The sequence below is a fragment of the Dissoconium aciculare genome (assembly GCF_010015565.1).
Source record: "Dissoconium aciculare CBS 342.82 unplaced genomic scaffold K489scaffold_2, whole genome shotgun sequence".
Lineage (NCBI taxonomy): Eukaryota > Fungi > Ascomycota > Dothideomycetes > Mycosphaerellales > Dissoconiaceae > Dissoconium > Dissoconium aciculare.
In genome coordinates, this window is record NW_022984952.1 from 1416976 (window position 1) to 1437375 (window position 20400).

Genomic DNA, 20400 nt, shown 5'->3' on the forward strand with positions numbered 1-20400 from the left:
ACGCGCGCTTGTCGGAGGGCTCAATCCATTGAACGACAGCCCTAAGATTTAGTGCTGAGGGCGGGTGAATGCGCCAGATAAGATGTCACGGCAGGGGTAATAAGGCTCGCGGATCTGCTATTCTGGTCATGTTGCTGTGCAGCATAGCGTACGATGACTCGTATGGACAGCCTGAATCGGCGGTCAAGTACATCACGGCGGTATGAAGCCTGCCTTGACCGGGATCACGAAGGTTGCGATAAGGGTCTACACATGGCTCACTTCAGCTGCATGCGTCGAGGAACTCCTTCGCACTAGAACACAACAAGAAGTCAGCACAAAATGCCATTTACGATCAAGCCGAGACGTCCATCCACAACCGCAATCCCAGTTGGGCCATATCTGCATCGCTCATCACACTGCACTAGTTCGCAGTAGGGCCTCCATCATGCCCTGGCGGGCAAATAGCGTGCTTCCTCGCCATTGGGCCTTCAGATGCTTATCGCGGCTGACCTATGTGATCGACATCATGGGTGGGTGGGTGTTCGGACCTCCTCCGCGCATCTGGTGCGCCTCAAGACCTCGCCAATAGGAACGCCCAATTGTCCGGCTCATTGCGTTACGCAAGCGCTGGGAGCCGGTGGTCCTGACCCTCCCTGCTTTGAAACTGTATGAATGACATTGACCCCGTTGGGGAGACTGTTCACAAGCTGCGGTTGGTTGAGTAGTGTTATCGTGGTGCTGGTCAGCATAAATCGACCTTGGGCTTCTTGAATGTGAACCAACCGTCCTATCAACTACAATTCTTCAAGTCCGCCATCCTCCCCAAGATTTACTGTGCACCGCGACACAAACATGATGGAGAAGTCTATCAACGGAGATGCACAGAGTCTGAGCGAAAAGGCTTCGCATACAGAGCCGTACGCATCTCTCTTTGCTTCAGACAGGCGAATTTGGCTAAGAATATGGAGCAGAACCTTGCGAGCGATTTCGACGCCTTCAGACATTGAACAAGAATTGCCTGCAACCCAAGCAGCTCCCGCTACACTCGTAGCGCCGAACGGCGGTTTGCTCGCCTGGCTACAGGTCGCTGGATCGTTCTGCATCTTCCTAAATACCTGGTAAGAGACAACCGAGAGTGGATTATCATGGCCAAATTCAGCGCCGACTTTTTTGTCATCACAGGGGAGTTGTGAACATGTACGGCGTTTTTCAGGCATACTATGCGACCGACATCGCACAGACTTCTTCCGCTTCAGACATCTCGTGGATTGGATCCGTACAAGTCTTCCTGCTCTGCTTTGTGGGCACAATCGTTGGTCCCGTCTACGACGCAGGAAAATGCCGTCATCTGCTGGTTGTCGGTACCATATTGTCGCTTCTGGGCATGTTCACAACGAGCGTGTGTCAAAGCTATTGGCAATTGTTCCTTGCGCAAGGTGTGGCGACCGGTTCCGGGTTTGGTTGTCTGTTCTTACCGGGTGTCACGATCGTCTCTCAATACTTCAGCACCCGCAAGGCTTTCGCTACAGGTATTGCTTCATTGGGGAGTGGCATTGGTGAGTGGAGGTTCTCGCTCATTCCTCGGTCCGAAGGATATTGACCATGATGCCAGGCGGAGTGATCTATCCCATCATGTGGACACGACTTCAGCCCCAGGTCGGCTTCGGTTGGGCCACTCGAATCGTCGCGTTCGTGATGCTTGTGACATTGATCGTGCCAGTCGTCGTCTTGAAACCGCTCATTCAGCCAAACTCACGCCGAACGCTGTTGGATTTCAAGTCCTTCCTGGATCCACCATTTGTGCTCTTCGGCGGTGGAATCTTATTCGGATACATGGGAATCTACGTGGTATTCTTCTACATCCAGCTATACGCGCAGTCTCGGGCCAACGTCGACTCAAATCTCGCCTTCTACCTCCTGGCCATCACCAACGCCGGCTCCATCTTCGGTAGGATTCTGCCAAACTTTGTTGCCGACATCATTGGAACGCTCAACGTCATGAGCATAGTCGCCTTTGCAGCAGCGATAATGAGTCTATCTCTGCTCGCCATTCGCAATGTTCCTGGCATTATAGTGTTCTGTGTCCTGTTTGGTTGTTTCACAGGCACGTTCATGAGTCTACCGGCACCGACTACTGCGAGTCTCTCAGCGAAGCACATGTCATCGCTGGGTGCAAGAATGAGCATGGCTTTCATGACGGCTGCTATTGGATCGTTGGTCGGAAGTCCCATTGCTGGCGCGATCCTGGCACAGAATGGTGGCGAGAATTGGAACGGTCTTCTTATTTGGGCAGGGGTCCTGATGGTCATTACTACAGCATGTATGCTGGCAGCGCGAACTGCCAAACTTGGTTTCAAGCTGTCTGCTAAGGCTTAGAAGGTTGATTCTGCGACCTGACGCATGCACCACAAGTCCTCTCAGCCTTCCAGCAGCTCAGAACCACACCATGCCCGACTCGAAAGAATGGAGCCCTTGAAGGCACCGTCTCTCAAAAACACGTCGAGGGTATTGATTCATCCGGATTCACATGCTATTGAACACCTTAAGGCACATGGTAAGGAGCCCATGGCGATGGGAAATCTTCCACTAGAGGCCGGTTCCTGGTGGAAACAATGCTGGATAGTGATGAGAGCTACAAAGTCAGGGTGAAGCGGGGCAAGGATAACGCCCTGGAACTATTCACTATTGAAGGCTCATCTGAGCTGACGTCGGAGAATGTCATGGACGAACTTCAAAGTCGAGTCGACCTTGGTCCACTGCCAACAAGATATTATACGCAAGATCAGGCGACGGAACTGCAACTACAAGGAGGAGTTTCAACGGACAACAAGCTTGAATCTGTCCATGGGCCTCATTGCTTCTCTTCGGCCAATCCTGATTGTTTAGGAGATGTCCTCGTTGTCTCCTGAAGGAACCAACATTGTTCTGCACTCTGTCGTTAAATCTCCTGATCGTTCCTCTAAGGTCCATTGCTTACTGGATTTTACCGCGTCGAAAAGATCTCCAAGTAGTGAAGTCTGATCGGACGCTGCTCTGGAGAGTATATATTGTATCTCTTGACACAAGTCAGTGCACACTACCACCAGCATGCCAGTACTTACGTCAAACATGAGTATTTTCCGACGAACTTTGCTCGTGCAGAGATGCATCGGATTCTTCGTGTATTACGAGACCTGTTTCTGAAACGTTATCGAGACGTATTTTACGAGGAATGATTCCTGTCGTTGGCGGAATATGGTCTGAAAAACCTGCAAAGTAATCAGCATTTGTTTCAAGTCGTAATTAAAATTATTACGACTTTGAACAATCTGCTGATGCTCGGCACAGTTCATTCAAGGCGCTTCTGAGAAAAGAACTTGAAGTGCTCTCAGTACGTCTGTTAGCAATCCTTGAGACTGATCATCGCTCAATATTTTCATCAGCCAGTCGAAGTCGTGTTGTGATATCGGCGCCTATAAGCTCCGCGGTACTGAGTTCGCCTATTTGAAGATAGCATACGGCTCCGTTCGACGGATCACTTTGCATCTATCAAGGGTCGAGATCTTGCGTCTCTTGACCTGGTCGGAGTCAAGCACTGAGATGTCAAGGCCGTTGTATATGAGGACAAGATTCCTTCTCAGGACTAGTACAATGAAACCGGTATTCTGTTGAGCTAGAACCAGAATCCTTGAGTGAGATCTGTGGGCTTTCCTCTTGCGCTCAAACAATTCACTTTACTAAGCAGTTGCATAGAGACTTCTCTGATACATGTAGCAAAGCGTGAGAACTCTGTAAGCTGATCGAGTGTTGCACACAATTTCGAGGACGAAAGTTTCTCATGCATCATCTCGACTCGTCCCAAAATATTATCTCGCTGTGCTATTAGCGCAGCCATACTTATTAATTCTGGTCAGTAAATGGGAAAAGACGAGTGTTGCATTGTTTGCTCTTTATAAGCTAATTTCATGAGGGAGGGCGAAATAACATGAGATCTAAATAGTTCCATGACGCAGCGAAGAACTCGGGTAGAGCTGGACACGCTATTTGAACTTCGAGTCATCACCCCAGCCCAGCCGTGATACGACTGTGATCAGTTCTGAGGGAGATGAAAGCAGTTCACACTCGTTTTCGTTTCTTTAGTCTTGATATAAAACCATATAAAGATCCTGCGAGGTACCACAATCGAGTAACTCGTGCTGCTGCTGGTAGGCTTCCCCGCATATATTGCAACGTCAACCATGATTCTCACCAATCAACTCATAAATCGACGTCGCGAAGAAACTTGCGTTGGAATTACCTCAGAACGAAAGTATTTTCATGCAGGGAACGCTTTCATCAAACGCTCACTGCGACCTTCGGAATGGCAGGTCAGCCCATTCAAAGGGACGATTCACGTCCCGAGAATGAACAATGAGCGTTTGCTTAACGAAGCGGCAACTTTGCAGTACATTAGAGAGAACACAAATATTCCTGTCCCGCAGCTGTACGCCTGTTTCGAAGACGATGATGCCGTAGTACTTGTTACGGAATATGTCGAAGGCGTCGGCATGCATGAACTCGACAACGCACAGAAGGACATAGTCAAGAAAGAGCTCGAAAGGCATTTAGCAACCTTGCAGAGCCTCAAGTCTTGTCAGATCGGCGGACCAAGTGGAATTCTCATACCGCCATATCGAGCGCTGGCCAAGACCTTTCAGAACGAATGGACTTTGGCACCATTCGCGAAGGACGAACTCGTCTTCTGCCACAACGATCTCTCACAGCAGAACGTAAGAGTCGATCCGGAAACACTGAAGATCACGGCAATTGTGGATTGGGAATATGCTGGCTTCTGGCCATCGTGGTGCGAATGGCGGTTTTTCGAACGACTCGGTTCGTCCGCTGCAAAGGGAGACGAAGTGGATGATTCTGCAAGGATCATAGAGTTGTTACAATCTCAGCTTGTGCAGAAAGCAGTGTGAGTTTGATTACTCATCAATGTACTATCGTCGCAGACTATGATAGATTCGAAATTCTGGTCAATCTGCGTGAGGTTCAATTGCTTTGTCAAACGCCATGATCATTCGATCATGCAACACAGAAGCAGGTCCGGTGGGAGTTTCTGTACGCAGCTTGTCAATGCGCAGAAAGAGGGTGTCTCTCAAGATTCCAAAGGACACTGTAAGTGCTGCATAGTCTCTCTTTCCAATCATTGGTATCGATCGGCTAATGTTCTCGTAGCTTGTCATCATGAACTTGTTCGCCGCGAACAGAGACCCTAACGCCTTCGATCGACCGCATGAATACTTGCCGGAACGATGGACTGATGGTCGAAAAGGCCGTACAGATCTACCCGGAGAAGGTGCAGGCAAGACGGGAGTGCCTCATTTGACCTACGGTGCGGGATGCCGCGTTTGTCCCGGTATCGGCAATAGGTCACACCCCGTGCTCTCAGTGTTGCATTGATCTGAGGCTGGTTTTAACCACAGTGGCAAATCGTGGTCTTTATTCGACCTTGGTGCTGCTGCTTCACTTTTTCACTTGGGAGCGCCAGCCTCTAGGTGAGGCAGAGAAGCAGGTGGTGTTTCCGCCTCTCCGTGCCGAACGCGAGTGTTCCCTCGACATGGAGGCAGTAGCTGACACGGCGACCTCAACTGAAGCCCAAGCCATACCGTGGTCGGCAGACATCAAATTCACTTGCCGCAATCCAGTAGCATTGCAGGCCTTGCATGACTCTTCGTCACGCTAATTCGTCTTCGGAAGCATCTAGACGTAGTCCGGATCGCTTAAGCGGCACAGTCCCGCGGTAAAAGTTTTGTTGGTGGAAAAGTGAACACTTCAAGATTCATTTGCTGCGACTTCGCAACAATCCATGTAATTTGATACATAAAGATGGTGAAGCCTCGAGGCCCCGATCACATTGATATGTTGATGCGATACAAAGATCGTGAACCACTCGGAGATGGCGTCTTGTTTCGAAGAGAAACGGGGCATTGTGAATCTGCTTGTGTCAGGAGTCGAGGAGCAGACTCATATGTCTGGCACCGTAGACGCAGACGCGGACTCGCCGAACCTCATTTGACATAGTTGCAGAAATTCCTCCATACCATCGGCATGAACATCGTCGGTCGCGTTGCGCATCTTCTTGATGATATCGGTTCCTTCCTTGTCACCTTTCTCCTGAGACCAGGGGCCATACTGCATCTCATCGGCAGGTTTCTCTGCATAAGGCATATCTGGACGGTGAAAGCCTCCAAAACCGCCTCGACCACGACCTCGTCCTCGATCGCGTCCGTGTCCGCGGCCTCGACCGCGAGAGGAGTTCGATCTTGAAGTGTTGCCGCGTCGGTTTTCAACTCCACCGTACCAGTCTTGGCGATTCCAGGACCGGACCTCGTCAGGACCAGGCTCGAGCGTAACACCATACACGAGCTGTAGCTGCGATTTAAGAAGTGGAAATCGCGTCAAAAGTCGAATTAGTTCAGGATCCTGATCAAAATCTGTGAACGTGGGTTTGGGCACTCGTCGATTTGTCCCGGGACGATCAATTAGACCCGTCGTTGATTTTGGAGTGTCCTCCGACTTCTTGATAGTCCCATCATGTTCATGGGTCAGCTTGTGAGGCTTATAGCAGGCAATAGAACAGCTTTGTGTGAAGTTAGGTTTCGGTTCTTTAGGTTTATTGAGTACTACGTGCTCACTCACTATCTGAGGTCACAATTGGGACATCGGTACTTCGATTCGGAGTTTTGGCAGACGCCACAAATCGTAGGCATTCTCAACGTATCACCATGATTTGCACTGCACAGAAACTGCTATCCTGTCGGTCATGAGACTTTGGGTTGGCTTCTGATGAAATGCAGAGAGCTCCTTCTCTGAACTTTCATAGACTGTACATAAGAATTGGTCAGTGCTGGAAATTTTGCGGCGAACGCCTTCACCTCCGCCATGTGCATAATGATGCATCGATCTATGAGTATCAGAATATCCAAATATCATTACTACCACGGTTCACGATGTCGATGATGAGATCGACACATACCAATATGTCTCAGACAGCAGTCAAGCAAATACTAAGGACTTCGGTTGCGCAAAGGCGAAGCAATCCTTCGTTCCTCACTCATGGCACGATTCGGCATATGCAGAATGCATCGAAGCGCTCTCAGAGCGGAGCACCCACAATGGCACAGATGCGCAAGCCATTCGAGAACCGCAATAAGAACACACTGTATGCAACCACATGTACCTCTTGATTTGAAGACAACGGCGATATGTCTTTATGTTTGCCACGCCACGGGGCTCACCATGCAATTCCAGATACTATACATTGTCCATCATCCTCGGCACTCTCGCGGTCAGCTACGGCAGTGTTCCTCTCTACAAGACTATCTGTCAACAGACTGGATGGGGTGGTCAACCCATCAAATCCGCTGCACACGCTTCGCCCGACGATGAGGCTTCCGTCGCCGCAAAATTGACTCCTGTCACGACCTCTCGACGGCTGCGCATCACCTTTGCGGGCTCAACCTCCGACATTCTTCCCTGGAAGTTCACGCCTCAGCAGCGCGAAGTTCGCGTCCTCCCAGGAGAGACAGCGTTAGCATTCTACACCGCGACGAATCAGAGTAAAGATGAGGACATCATTGGTGTGGCGACGTACAGTGTCACACCGGCCCAGGTTGCGCCATACTTTAGCAAGATCCAATGCTTCTGCTTCGAGGAGCAGCGGCTGAACAAAGGCGAGACGGTTGATATGCCCGTATTCTTCTACATCGATCCCGATTTTCTCAAGGATCCGAACATGAAGGGTATCGATACAATTACCCTCAACTACACCTTTTTCAGTATGTTCTTTCAATATCCGCTTCTCATCGAGGACTCGTGTGCTGACACCATTGCAGAGGCCAAATACGACAAGAATGGACATCTTTCACCAATGCCGATGCCATATTAGACCTCGTCGTGCAAAAGCTCGAAATCGCGCTACCACAGTGATTGGGACTGTCGACCACTGCTGCCCTGCAGATATTCACATTTCTGGACAAAGTTTGACTAACAGACGCATGGCCAGCCTGTTAGTCGGCGCAGATGATGCCACAAAGAGCAAACGCCACTCGGTTTGCGGGAACGATTTTGTCCTGTCCTAGTTGATGAAACGGCCCCGCAACTCCGAGCGAAGATTATTACCAGGGGGAGGGCTATAGTACATCAGCCGCCCCACATGAGGTACGCTCCACGGCCGGAGCTTGACCTTGCTACGGTCAATGAGGTTCCGAGCTTGCTATCCAACGCAACACGGTCTCGCTGAATACCCTGGATGCTCTACCACCTTTGATCTTCCTCAATATTTCCCACTTATATCAACATCTCAATACGTTATCTCCAGCAGCCATGGCCGATCCACGCAAACCTACGAACAATCAATTGTCGACCGCATTGCCCGGACCTACCACCTACATAACTGGTCATGACCAATCCAGCGGCAAAGCCATCATCCACGCCGAACGGCCAGTCGACTGGGTCAGCTTCTCCGACGGCGAGCTCAGCATGTCTGTAGGCTACACCACCACCTTTCCTGCCGACCTCAATAACGATGCGGACGTGGCCGCACACGATCAGAAGCTCGCCACAGGCAAACTCGGTCTCGTCTCAGGCGGAGGTACCGTCCTGCGATATGTCGACTTCGCGCCAAAGTCGACCTCGATGATGCACCGCACGCAGAGCGTCGACTACGGCATCGTCATCGAAGGTGAAATCGAGGCCGTCCTGGACAGCGACGAGGTACGCTTGATGCGTCGTGGAGACGTCATGGTGCAGCGTGCGACGATGCATGCGTGGAGAAACCCCAGCGCGACAGAGTGGTGTAGGATGATTTTTGTGTTGCAAGATTGCAAGCCACTGTTCGTGGGCGGAAAGCGGTTTGGAGAGGACCTTGGACGAGAAATTCCGGGCTTGCCGAAGAGCGGAAATGACAATTGATCAAAAGTGTTGATATTGAGACTGGAGAATATTCTCTGGAGTGAAGAATTGAAATATCCTCTGTACCGCATTGCGGGTCATCTCCTTTCCGAGCATTATGACGCATACAAGAATTCACCTGAGCATCCCTCGTATGCCGTGGCGTATAGTGTTGTTGATGGTGCAGGTACATGGTCCGGTCTATCTACAAGGAGCACGTCGTGTTTGTCAGTCGTTGGGTGAAACTTCGGCCGCGGATCGTAGCCGGTGTGCGGAAAAAGGCAAATCTCGCGGCCAGCCGCTTAGTGACCGAAGGCCTGTGACAGTCCCAGCTCCGATGTCTGCAACATTTTAAGTTTATGCTCATTGCCTGATCGAACACAATATGCTCAAGAAAGGGCTAATCTCTTCGCCCGGCTTGCGAGAGCAGCTCGTTGTGAGTCTGGACGCAAGTTGCATCGCGGTGATTCCAGCAACTTGAGAAATGTTAGTGCTATCATGGAAGCGCAAAGGTCCGTGATGGGCCAGCATCCGACGACAAGCATGTTGGAATGTTGATGATCAAATTCAGCACTTTAGGCATATGCATAAAGTGGGCGTTGGGAGGTGTCGTCAGAGCTCAGATACTCCTGCTCATCAGGTACGATGGCACCAATCCCTCCCATGCCTGATTTGCCATCCACACAAAGCCGTCTCCAAAGCAGCTCCTGCCACGCCCGCGCAGAGGATCCCTACCGAGTCCGCCAAAGCCACGACGCCCAGACTGAACTCCCGTTCTTCAATGGGTACCTCCTCGCGGATATCCGCAAATGCGGAAACATAGACCAGTCCGCCGATGAGTCCCTCGATGGTGATAATCACGAACATGATGTAGACGGATGGTATGAACGGGTACATTGCGTGTAATGTCAACAAGGAGAGAATCGCGACTTGTATCAATGTCGGCAGATACAAGGTCCTCCGGAGGCGAATGAACGGAAGACTGCTCCGAGAGATGAAGACACCGGTCTGGTACAATGCGGCATACATGGGATAAAAGGCTCGGTATTCGGTGAAGGGCGATTCTTCGAGTGGGAAGAGTAAAGTTGGAGCAACCCCTTGGTTGATCGTGTATTCTGCAAAGTATACCATGAACAGCGGAATCATGTAGGGCACGACCAGTTTTTTGGTGGTGACAAGATTGTTGCGGAAACCGACCCACGAGAGCGAGCGAGAGTTAAAGGTCGAAGGAGCGTATGCAGAAAAGGCTGGACCTTCGGATGTAGTAGATTGCAGCAGGACGGTGGAAGATCCCGGAGTGTGACGCCCGGTAGAGCTGTCGCTGTCATAGTCTGCCTCCCCATCGTCATCTGCGTGCACACCCTGATAGTCGCCCGAGACAGTTTTGATCTGCCCGTCGCTACTGAGTACCACTGTAGGCAAAAGCACAAAATAGCTGAGCAACATGACAGCTGGGAAAATGAGGCTTGTGAGAAGCGCGGTACGGACGCTCCAGCCAAGAGTGCTTGTCACCAAAGCGTACGCACTCGCACCGACAAGACCTGCTCCTCCAGTCCCTGATTCTCCAATGTGAGCATGTATCAATGTCCCAACGCACATATATTCTTATCTTTCTGTTATAATTCGAGGGCACTCACCAGAGCTCCAACCTGACAAACTCCACGAACCGTAATGATGTCCCATGCTCAAGAAATTAACCTCGCCTATGCCTCCAGCTATGCTGCCCAGGGCGATGCCGGCTAATGTGGTTGAGATTCGTGTAATTCCGGGTCTAATCATAGCCGAAGCGACCGTGAAAGTGCCGGCGGAATTCAATATTACAAGGAGTATGATTCGAATGCCATAAGGGAACTTTTGCATGACATATGGTGTGATCACTTTGGAGGCGAGGGCGGGCGTTACACTGACGAGCAGGACGGTGGCTTTGGGAACTGCCGGACCGACCAGATCCAGAGCGGCGCTGAGGATGATGACCCAGAAGACATTGTTGGTCAGGCCTAGAAAAGCGATCAGAAGAATGTAATGGGTTACCATCGAATCAAATCGAATCTTTCATATGTCTTCAGCTTATCGCCGAAATTACCGACAAATGGCGACTCACCAAAAATCCAGAACGCCGCGTAGATCCGCGAGGAAAGCGCTGAAGACGAAGCCATTGTGTAATCACGGGTGTGCGCACATCACGGCTTCCTCAGGAAATAGTGTAGACCTAGGTGTAAGAGGTGCGCGATATAGCAACAATTTGTACTCTGTGATGAACCCGTTGACGAGGGAAAGGAAGGGAAAAATGACTGTGGTGTCGTTCAGCTGAGGACAAAACTTCCAAGGGTTTAACAAGATTCCAAGGTTGTGGTGAAAGGGACCCGCGTGATAAGAGGTCGCGTCACGATGACTAGTAAGGGAACGACGCACGCGACCGCATCATGATTATCGCCAGAAGTGGATTGGACCCCGGCCCATCGTCCCTGGTCTGCCATGTGGAGGTGCCTAAATCGCCGCCCGTCCGCCCGTTGACCCTTGCTGCTGTTAAGCCCTATTCATCAAGTCATCAGGACTCCAGCCGGGTCCAAGCCACGATAGGACAAACTATGATCCCAGACTGAAATCGGGCATGTGTCGTGCATACAAGTAGAAGACGAGCACTATACTTGAGCTACGAGCCATAAGTCAAGTTTGATCGAACGCTGTGTCCTTGATACATGCATATATGTAGGTATAGGCAGATGCATGGGTGTGGGCATGTATGCGTGTGCGTGCGTCTCTACCCTGCTTGTCCGCCTGGACACCCAGGAATCACGATCACCCCAAGATCACACTCGCAGATATAGCACTGGAGCTTGCTTCTCATCAAACAAGCCGTACGTATTGAGCGGATGGCAACCATGGAAGAGGTACGAATGAGTTTCAAATGCCCCTAAGGGCTGCGTCGATTGCCTAGGGACGTTGAACCCGGCATTCTCATTCGTATGGTCTTGGGATGTTGATCAGAGCCCAGGTACCGCAGTACGCTAACATATTTTTGCGAGGTCTGGTTGCCCGATATGCACTGGCGTGAAGGTATGGATGATCAGAAGCTGGAAACGGGGATGCGCTCCAAGGGGAGCAGGTACCATCTGTCATCCCAGAGACCTCCCACCGCCGAAGCTCAAAAACATGGCCTGGTTGCAACGCCTTTGAGTAAATCAAAGTGACTGTTTTGGATGTGGTCAGCGACAAGAAGTCGAGAAGGACAGTTTTGGCGGAGTCGAGACAGCTTCGATATGGTTCCCCGCTCATTATGCACCTGTTTGTACACCTGGGAAATACTATAATCAAAAAGGTACACCTAAAGTAATAATCCGAGAATTCGAAGTCTGATGACAACGCACATCTGCGTCTGCCCCAATCTCACGGGACTTTGATGAGCTACATGTAGACATTGACTTGACTCGACAACACATCGATCGATGACAGCCTGACATACTGACGACCGGCTTGAGAGGATACCTAGATATTCTCCATTCTTTCACGTGTCAGTCGTGACCCTTAGATACCTGGTTGTGAATGCCTACCTAGGTAGGTATGTACCTGCTGTTTGTCATTATCATCGTAGGGCCAGCCGGTTCATCCTTCCTGGTGCCCCGGCCGCTCAACACCAAACTTTCAAAGCGCCAGGAACGTGCCTGCATCGCCCGTTTTTTACGTCTTCGCTAGTTTTAGATACACTACCTAGGTATCCATGATAACCTTTCCTCCGAGGATTCTCTTCCAAGGTTGTTCTGCTCGTTATTTTCCCAATCATACTCACAATCCTTTGCTTGTGAGGCGCTTATTCTGGAAAACATTTTTTTTTGAAAAAGAGATCCTACGAACCACACCATCACCACCTTCGAACGCCGAACTAGATGGAGAATCGCCGCTGGTGAACGCAGTCGCTACACATGGCCTGTGAACTTCTATTGCGTTGGAAGCGTTGACTTGCTTGATTGCCAATCGTCGATTGATCATCGACCTTGTCCTTCGTCTCGTCAGTCACCAATTCTAGACAGTATAGAACTATGGAGCCAGACTACCGCCGAACGTCAATCGATCGCCCAGTGTATGGTCATCCACGTCCGCCATCCATTTCGCCAGAGAATCCTCGCCTAGCGCCCCCAGAAGCATATCGAACAGTCGCACAAGTGCCATATGCGGACACGTTTCACACTCGCCGGGATTCATATTCTTCAACGTTGCAAGGTCGAAGGGAAGACGATGGAAGGACGTGGACGCCGTCATCATCGCATCAGGCAGGTAGGTTTTTTTCGTGTTTTGCGTCTCGAATTCTTTGTATCATCCTCCCTCCTCGCGTTTTTGTGCAACATACGGGAGCTCGTAACCTTGAAGTCTATGGAAGGCGGATGTGAGGAGTACCAACCGACGGAGCGGTCGATATGATGCAAGAGCAGAAAGCTGCGAACCAATTTGGAGCCAGCCTGGATTGAGCAGCGGCCTCGACAATTTCCGAGGCCAATTCGCACCATGGCTGGAATGATGACAGCGAACATGCGCATGGTAGTCACATCACGCAAGAATGAATGAACTGCGGCCACAGTACGACATCGTCATCTAGTAATCAGGGCATTGCTCGCCTGGTCCGGTGCTGTCCATTGTCTCTTGGACGGATTTGAGTTGCCACCAACACGCAGGTCCACTAGACACCAAACTGGTTGGAACTCCACAGACAGATGTTTCAGATGGAATTTCATCATTAGATCCATAATCCTTGACAGTTGGAAAACGATCAACGGTTGTCTCAAGAGATCCACCAATATCATGCAAGCCACACATCCAGCTTGGACCAAACGTCACGAACATGCGCCATGGAACCGGAGATGGACCGGGGAGGGGGTTAGCAGTGGTCAAGCAAGAGATGCGGTGAAAAAAGGCCAATGAAATAGTGGAGAGGAGAAAGAAGCCCAACCAGCTAGGCTGCGGGAGAAAGAGATGGAGATGACAGTCATGCAGCTTCTGCTCGAGCTGTGCAGTCGCCAGTAGCTTCGGTTCATCATCAGCACGTCGGGTCGCATGCGGCATGCATACAGCGGTCGGTGTGTGTGATAGCGTTGCGCGTGTGTGTGAGTGCGACGATACAGTACTCTGTACAGTTTCCGACTGTATTGCACCTGGGCACTCACATCACTCATGCGCATCACCCTACGCTATAACCTTGGAAGCTTGAAAGCTTCGAAGCTATCCACATATTTGAACCTGGCTAAACCGCAATCGTCCGTCTGAACCTAAAAACCTCTCGGGCTGCCGGGAACGAAAACACACACCTGCGCGCACGCACACATGCTAACTTTAAGCACAAGACTGGTTACATACAATTTCAGGTGCGCTTGCATCTTTCTAACCTGACTGGTGCTGACTCTTCTGGGTGTGCGCCAGGAAACAACCCGCCATCACTTGCATCTCCACAACCTCCACTACCACCACCGCCAACACATCCATCTCCGCTTTCTTCTAGGCCATCAACTTCCCCTCTTCTTCTTCTTCACCATCCTCACCTGAATCCTCACAGCCGATCATCATCTCCGCTACCGCAACAACAGAGACAGCAGCAACAGCATCGTCACCATCAGCCTCCGCCTACACCAATATCGATCAAGCTATCCTCACACGCGCAGGCGCAGCCACCAATCCTTTCACCATATAGCGTTCCACCACCATCCAATGGCTTGAACATGCCTCCCATCCAATACGAGCCCTACGACCCGGCGCGTCGGCGCTCTTTAGGAACTGCGGCTACCTCTCCGCAGTACATTCCCCAAGAGCCGTTTCCCAGGCATCACGATCAAAGAGCTGGTATGCACAATGGCCCACCGCCTCCACAACCGGGCATGTCGACATTCTCGCAAAGATCGATGCCTCCGCCATCGCCAACACAGTCATCCAGCGGCGCATCCGTGCATCACTCTTCCGCGCCGCGTGGCCCATCGAACAGCTCACCGTTCAATGGCGCAAGGGATTTTCCAAGCAATCGTTCCGCCGGAATGTCAATAGGAGCGCTTCTCGGTCGAGACGATGACAACAAACCTAATTCTTCACATCACACGCTGCCCACGTTTGCATCGTCAGCTGGCAAATCTATGCATCCACCTTCGCCAGGCCGCGCCCGTTCGACGAGTATGCGCGAAGCACTATTTCGTCCAAGAGATGCGTCACCTCCTCGAAACACGCATATGGACATGAATACACATAATGCGGGTTCGCGAAGAGAAGGGACATTTGGATCGCCTCATCGCCAGCAGGAGGCCCAAATGAGGTCCTTTCGTGCATATAACCCCGAACCGGCACAGAATCATTCACATGCTCACCCTTCCAGTGCACATGCGTCACCAATGCGGCCTATGAGTCAACCGATGGATGTCACTGGACGGCGACACGGCGAGGAACTGCCACGCCGAGAAATGCCCGCCGAAAGCAGAATGGACGTTTTCCGGACCGAACAGCATCCATCGCACCGCGAAGATGGGCTTTTCCGACATGAGCGCCTACCACCTGCCACCGGTTCTGCTGGACATATCATGGATCGTATACCATACAACAACGGAGTGCCGGATCGTGATATTCACCAGTCAGTTCCGCCGCGGCCGCTGTCTGGCACATATGGCCAACCATCGCGTGATGAGCAAACATCCTTGTTTCGTCCGGTATATCAGACACAGCCGCATCCCTCTAATGAGCCTGCGAGAGAATCCATCGAGAGGTCTAATAGCGACCCCCGTTTTCCACATATGCGCAACTCACCGCCGCCTCCTGAGATGGATCGGTATGCGTCCGGACGGAATGGATACATGGACCGGCCAGCGACGTTAGAAGAGCATCAAAGGATGGAGGCTGCGTCCCGGGAACAAACATCCCAGCAGCGCAAGGAAATTTCTATGCACCGTGCCATCTTGAACATCAGTCCGGAATTAGATCGCAAGGGTCGGAGTTCGCCACTGCCTCAAGCGATTCAAGGCGCTCAGCCCCGACATGTAGGTCCTGGTGGAGACAATCCTGGTATTAAGTCCGAATTCGGTCGAATGTTTGCAGGGCTTGGTTCTGGTGTTGGCCCTGCGAGCCCGTATGGCGGTCACAGCGCTAACGGCGTTTCAACACCGTCTCGCTTGAGCCCGGCAGCGATGCGACATCCTGATGGTGGCGATGTCGGCCGTGGTGCAACCGACTCTGATGGTCATCGGCACAGTGGCAAGAACGGGAATGTTCGTGGAGCAAAGAAAGGAGCTGCTGGACGTCGAGCCAGAGAAGAAGCCGAACGCGTGGAAGGTGAAGGTAGAGGAACTCCAGACCTCCGTGGAAATAAACGCTCGAAAACTGCGCACCATCACCACCGCCACGTCCATCCGCATCATCATCACCATCATCATCATCACCATCATCACGACGTACCAGAAGCAAGTCCTGGCGCATACAACATGATGCGCTTTCCGTCCAATCCTCTCCCGAAACCGAACAGTCCAGCTAGCCATCATCACGCCCATCCCAATCTAAATGCATCGCAGGCAGCACGTGCTGCTCCTGCTGTTCCACTTCCGGCACCGCGACAGCCATCCCTTACAGTATTAAGCCAGGACGTCTTGACTCAGTGTGCCGATCGACCACGAAAGCATCTGGGATCACAGCTCTACTCTACCGAGGTCGATATTGCATCAGCATCCGAGCTCTCTGCTGACGCAACCATCAAGTTCAGCAGCAAATTCAAGCCCATTCCGTATTTCGAGGGCAAGGAAAACTGCACCTTCACCCTCCGGGTTCCTCGCTATTATTTCGGCTCGTCGGCGGATGACTCTCCTGGCGACCTCGAGACTGAGGAGGGCGGACACGAACGGCCTGAACGATCTCCCAATTACAGCTTCGAAGAAATATGCCGCCGCCGCGAAATATGGGGCACAGACATCTATACAGATGACTCTGATCCCATCGCTGCTGCTGTGCATGCTGGCTGGATTCAAGGTGCCTTTGGTGACCTTGATGAAGACATTCGCCAGCTTCGAGTCGGCCCGAACCAGTCTAACGATGTGAATGACACAAGTGACGCCATTGCCGATGCACCTGCTACACCCCTTGCCGTCACGGCTGTGCCCTTAAAACCACTTCCTATACCTGTCGGTCACGACGCTCACATAACCCTTCTCATCCTTCCGCCGCTCACGCAATATGCTTCAACGCACCGTCACCACATGCATTCACGCCCTTGGCCGTCTCACCACGATGGCATGAGCTTCGCCATCCATCGCATCGACTTCGTTCGTGAAGGCCCAATCGCTCGCTTCGCTGAACGTGGCGCCAAGGCCCGCAAAGCGAGAATCCTCACCGAGGAGCGAAGTCGTCGGGAAATGGCTGCACTTGGCTTGCTGATGTTCAGCGGCGGAGGAAACCGTATTGGAACGGAAACAGGCAGGAAAGATGTTGCTGCTGCGAGCTCGTCTGAGCGAGTTACCAGAAATGGTGCAAATGGAGGCATTATTCGCGTTGGGGCATAGGTAATTTTCCACCCACCAGGAAACCTTTAGGCATACACACTCTTTCGCCATCTTGTATTTATGACCTGCTAGGAAAAACTCTTGTGGAATAACACTATACGAAAGACGCATACGTTTGTCTTAGCCAGTGAAAGCCTTGGAAGTTCACACGGTCGATGAACAAGTATCATCATCAACAACCCCCATGCTCAGCGTCTCGCCTACATTGTCACACGTTTGATATCCGTAGATAAGCATGACTTCCTGGCCACAAACGAACAGCGCAACTTTGTATCTGTATCAGGTCTGCGAATCCGTCCCCTTTCTATACATCAGTCGTTCAGAATTATACATATAAGCTGGCGTCTTGTCATTGACCCTCTTAACAGCCACATCTTTGTGCGACTTGTGCCCCGAATTGAAAGTTCGTTGATGATTCCACGTCTGATCCCATCGACAAGAACCGCGCAAGCGTGAGCAGCGGCTGCAGCAGAGAAGACTGCGGCACCATCTCCATCATCTCACGCCTCAGCCTTGGCGATCTACCCCCGTCTACCCATTAGCTTTCTGCACAGTCTCCCCTTTATCTCAGAGGATATCTCGCAACACGTAACTCACCAGAAGGTACACTCCCACCATAAACGGCACAAGTGTCTCGATCGGGTTCGAGCTCATCCTTCCACGAAGCTTCGGCGCCCATCGCACCGTCACCGTATCAAGGAGAAGGCCGAGCGGGAAGATGAACGGCGTGAGACACACGTCGATGAAAAGCCCTTGTCCAAGGCCGTAGATGTAGATGGGTAGCGTGTAGGTTGCGATGGTCAGGAGGGTGAAGAAGAAGGGGTCGATGTTGGCGCCGCAGGTTTCGAATTTGTGGGTCAGGTCGTCGAAGTCGATGGTGAGGGACATGGCTCTGCTTAGTTTCCTGCTTGCTTTTCGTTTCCTTCGATTCTCTTGGAGATTTTATCGGTTTCGATCTCGATTTGAGATTGTCAGTGTTTGTTGAAGAGCGAAGGAGGAGATCTCCCTTGTGAGTTGCGTGGCCATGATTATATGTGCTTGTCGATTTCTTTCTAGGATGGGGATTTCACTCGATACATTCCGCTTGCCGTTGCGTAATGTGATCTCTTTGACAAAGATTTTTTTTCTTGAGTGACATACTTGGTTCGGCACTCCGTCTGCTGCGTAACAGGCGCACAAAGCCACTGTGGTATGAAACTTCTCATTGGATTAGAAGGTGGAGTTTTTATGAACAGGGATGATTTTGCTCCATGGAACCCATAGAATGGTGTTACTTCCACGCGTCATTTCAAGGGACTACGGGCTTGAAATTGATATAGCTCGTTAAGGTACGAACTGAGAATCACAGGGATGCTTGATCGAGAAGGTGAACATTTTGATGGGATTCCCGATTGCTCTTGAATTGAGGATCGATACTTCGTCCCATGGCGATCACTGAGGTGTTAGTCTGCGCGGCGCGGGCAAGATGCCGTTATTGACCGACTCGCGTGTAACCAAAGACATCCTTGTTCGAAAAATCCTTTGAATATATACCTGTGAATTCACGGCTCTGTGCGTTGGAATGTAAGCAAAATCCGAGGCGGGCCAACGCTACGACACCACGTCTATCGATCTTGAGAACAAGACCATAGATTTTGTTTGTCGTTTGAAATATACCGAGCTTCCAGTAGTGCGCTGCGAAGGGTATTTAGCTCTGCATACAGGCTAAGAATAACGCCGATGGCTCGTGGATTTCAATGCAACATCGGAAGGATCCTTTGTTACCTGCACAGGGACAGTGGTTGTCATTGTGTCAGTATTCAACTGGTCGGCATGATCACGGAGCCTTAGGTTCGACACGAGCGCTCGGTACTGGAAACACAGATCCGAATGTAAGGGAGTCCTCGGGGTTTCGATGAGTAAGCGTAACACGTACGACAAACCGAAATGGACTCTTGCCGAAAGCCAAATACATCCGATAAGGCTCGGCAACCGCATGCATGTCGGTCACGGTCCTACGGAATCAGCATGGTGGCAGGTGAGACAAGTAATTGACGGCGCTTAGTAATTGTATCATCAAAGACCTTTCGTTATTGCTATAAGAGATGATGGATAGTATGTCTGCTGAGCCTGATGGTATTATCGAGGGAATATCAGAGAAGCTAATTGCCTGTTGAGAATCTTCAGAAAAATGGTGATCAGCACAGACATTACGAATAAGGGGCTTACCTCAAGTCACCATAGCCACGATTTTGCTTGGCTCGTACCGGTAACAGGCAGTCCAGTCCGATCTGCAGTTTCCGCTTGTTTCAATCTATCTTCATCCACCAACCGCATGGTCTCTTCCAAGACCAGGAAGTCTTGCTCCATCATATTTGCCCAATTCTCAACGTCACCAAGCTCCTTCATCGCCGTCACGGCACGATCAGCTTCTCGCTGTAGCAGCTTTGTCTCTTTGGCAAGAGCCTTCGTGTTCTTTGCCAAGTCACGTTCTTGCTGTTGGATGGTTTTGGATTGAAGGTGGATGTCTGTGGCGCGTTGCTGGAGTTGCGCTGCATGGCTACTACCGGCCGACTCAAGCGAAGCCAGCACTGCAGCACGAGCCTCGCGCTGAGCGCGGGCAGGATTTCGGTCCCTAGTATTTGACGATGCGGACGAGAAAGACAAGGTTGTGAGCGAATCAGCTTCTGTGCTGGAGATTACCGTGTCAGTGGTGCTGTCCGTGAGAGAGCTGATGCTGTCGGACATCGTAGATGAATCTCCTGAGGATGCCATCTTGGGAAGTATGGATGCTCAGATTCAGGCGAAGCGTTGGCTTAATGACTGAATATCACGAATTCTTTTGTGAAAGTTTCTGGTCTCCAAACAAGGTGGCGTTGCCACAGAATTCTCGACAACAAGGCTCTCGCTCGCAAGCTTTTGTTCGTGTTTTGAATGCCGTCGAAGAGCTGCAGTCGGAGGAATAAGAATAGCCGAGCATGCGACACTGAAGTGAGGTCAAGATATCTTTAGT

The 20400-nt window shown here is 51.1% G+C and overlaps 11 protein-coding genes across 11 annotated transcripts; 5 read left to right on the forward strand and 6 right to left on the reverse strand.

Moving 5' to 3' along the window:
* Nucleotides 1-847: 847 nt before the first annotated feature.
* K489DRAFT_112757 (MFS general substrate transporter) lies at nucleotides 848-2476 on the forward strand. Its single transcript, XM_033598909.1, has 3 exons — nucleotides 848-899; nucleotides 954-1538; nucleotides 1595-2476. Exons 2-3 carry the CDS (start codon nucleotides 1178-1180, stop codon nucleotides 2356-2358), a joined length of 1125 nt encoding a protein of 374 aa, XP_033463362.1. The 5' UTR covers nucleotides 848-899; nucleotides 954-1177; the 3' UTR covers nucleotides 2359-2476.
* A 1588-nt stretch (nucleotides 2477-4064) lies between these two features.
* K489DRAFT_376733 (phosphotransferase family protein) lies at nucleotides 4065-5124 on the forward strand. Its single transcript, XM_033603987.1, has one exon. It carries the CDS (start codon nucleotides 4200-4202, stop codon nucleotides 4920-4922), a length of 723 nt encoding a protein of 240 aa, XP_033463363.1. The 5' UTR covers nucleotides 4065-4199; the 3' UTR covers nucleotides 4923-5124.
* An 846-nt stretch (nucleotides 5125-5970) lies between these two features.
* Nucleotides 5971-6716, reverse strand: K489DRAFT_407082 (uncharacterized protein; the record flags this gene model as incomplete). The annotated part of the gene is made up of 2 exons (XM_033607329.1): nucleotides 5971-6586; nucleotides 6646-6716. The coding sequence occupies 2 exons, from the start codon at nucleotides 6714-6716 to the stop codon at nucleotides 5971-5973; spliced, it is 687 nt and encodes a 228-aa protein (XP_033463364.1).
* A 405-nt stretch (nucleotides 6717-7121) lies between these two features.
* On the forward strand, nucleotides 7122-7894 carry K489DRAFT_386707 (cytochrome c oxidase assembly protein CtaG/Cox11; the record flags this gene model as incomplete). The annotated part of the gene is made up of 3 exons (XM_033606248.1): nucleotides 7122-7168; nucleotides 7258-7784; nucleotides 7842-7894. The coding sequence occupies 3 exons, from the start codon at nucleotides 7122-7124 to the stop codon at nucleotides 7892-7894; spliced, it is 627 nt and encodes a 208-aa protein (XP_033463365.1).
* Nucleotides 7895-8331: 437 nt separating this feature from the next.
* On the forward strand, nucleotides 8332-8919 carry K489DRAFT_312655 (uncharacterized protein; the record flags this gene model as incomplete). Its single annotated transcript, XM_033600880.1, has 1 exon — nucleotides 8332-8919. The coding sequence occupies one exon, from the start codon at nucleotides 8332-8334 to the stop codon at nucleotides 8917-8919; it is 588 nt and encodes a 195-aa protein (XP_033463366.1).
* Nucleotides 8920-9534: 615 nt separating this feature from the next.
* K489DRAFT_398625 (batten's disease protein Cln3) lies at nucleotides 9535-11218 on the reverse strand (the record flags this gene model as incomplete). Its single annotated transcript, XM_033606939.1, has 3 exons — nucleotides 11000-11218; nucleotides 10536-10895; nucleotides 9535-10460 (listed from the first exon to the last, which is right to left on the reverse strand). The coding sequence occupies exons 1-3, from the start codon at nucleotides 11052-11054 to the stop codon at nucleotides 9535-9537; spliced, it is 1341 nt and encodes a 446-aa protein (XP_033463367.1). The 5' UTR covers nucleotides 11055-11218.
* Nucleotides 11219-13046: 1828 nt separating this feature from the next.
* Nucleotides 13047-13766, reverse strand: K489DRAFT_376741 (uncharacterized protein). Its single transcript, XM_033603988.1, has one exon. The coding sequence runs from the start codon at nucleotides 13428-13430 to the stop codon at nucleotides 13155-13157; it is 276 nt and encodes a 91-aa protein (XP_033463368.1). The 5' UTR covers nucleotides 13431-13766; the 3' UTR covers nucleotides 13047-13154.
* K489DRAFT_112880 (uncharacterized protein) lies at nucleotides 13385-14278 on the reverse strand. Its single transcript, XM_033598910.1, has one exon. It carries the CDS (start codon nucleotides 13951-13953, stop codon nucleotides 13486-13488), a length of 468 nt encoding a protein of 155 aa, XP_033463369.1. The 5' UTR covers nucleotides 13954-14278; the 3' UTR covers nucleotides 13385-13485.
* Nucleotides 14279-16271: 1993 nt separating this feature from the next.
* On the forward strand, nucleotides 16272-17234 carry K489DRAFT_297032 (Rxt3-domain-containing protein; the record flags this gene model as incomplete). Its single annotated transcript, XM_033600328.1, has 2 exons — nucleotides 16272-16310; nucleotides 16428-17234. Coding segments are annotated over 2 exons (846 nt in total), but the record flags the coding sequence as incomplete, so codon positions are not given.
* Nucleotides 17235-18094: 860 nt separating this feature from the next.
* Nucleotides 18095-18414, reverse strand: K489DRAFT_376742 (uncharacterized protein; the record flags this gene model as incomplete). Its single annotated transcript, XM_033603989.1, has 1 exon — nucleotides 18095-18414. A coding segment is annotated over exon 1 (202 nt), but the record flags the coding sequence as incomplete, so codon positions are not given.
* A 1295-nt stretch (nucleotides 18415-19709) lies between these two features.
* On the reverse strand, nucleotides 19710-20006 carry K489DRAFT_300740 (uncharacterized protein; the record flags this gene model as incomplete). The annotated part of the gene is made up of 1 exon (XM_033600411.1): nucleotides 19710-20006. A coding segment is annotated over one exon (297 nt), but the record flags the coding sequence as incomplete, so codon positions are not given.
* Between the last annotated feature and the right edge of the window lie 394 nt (nucleotides 20007-20400).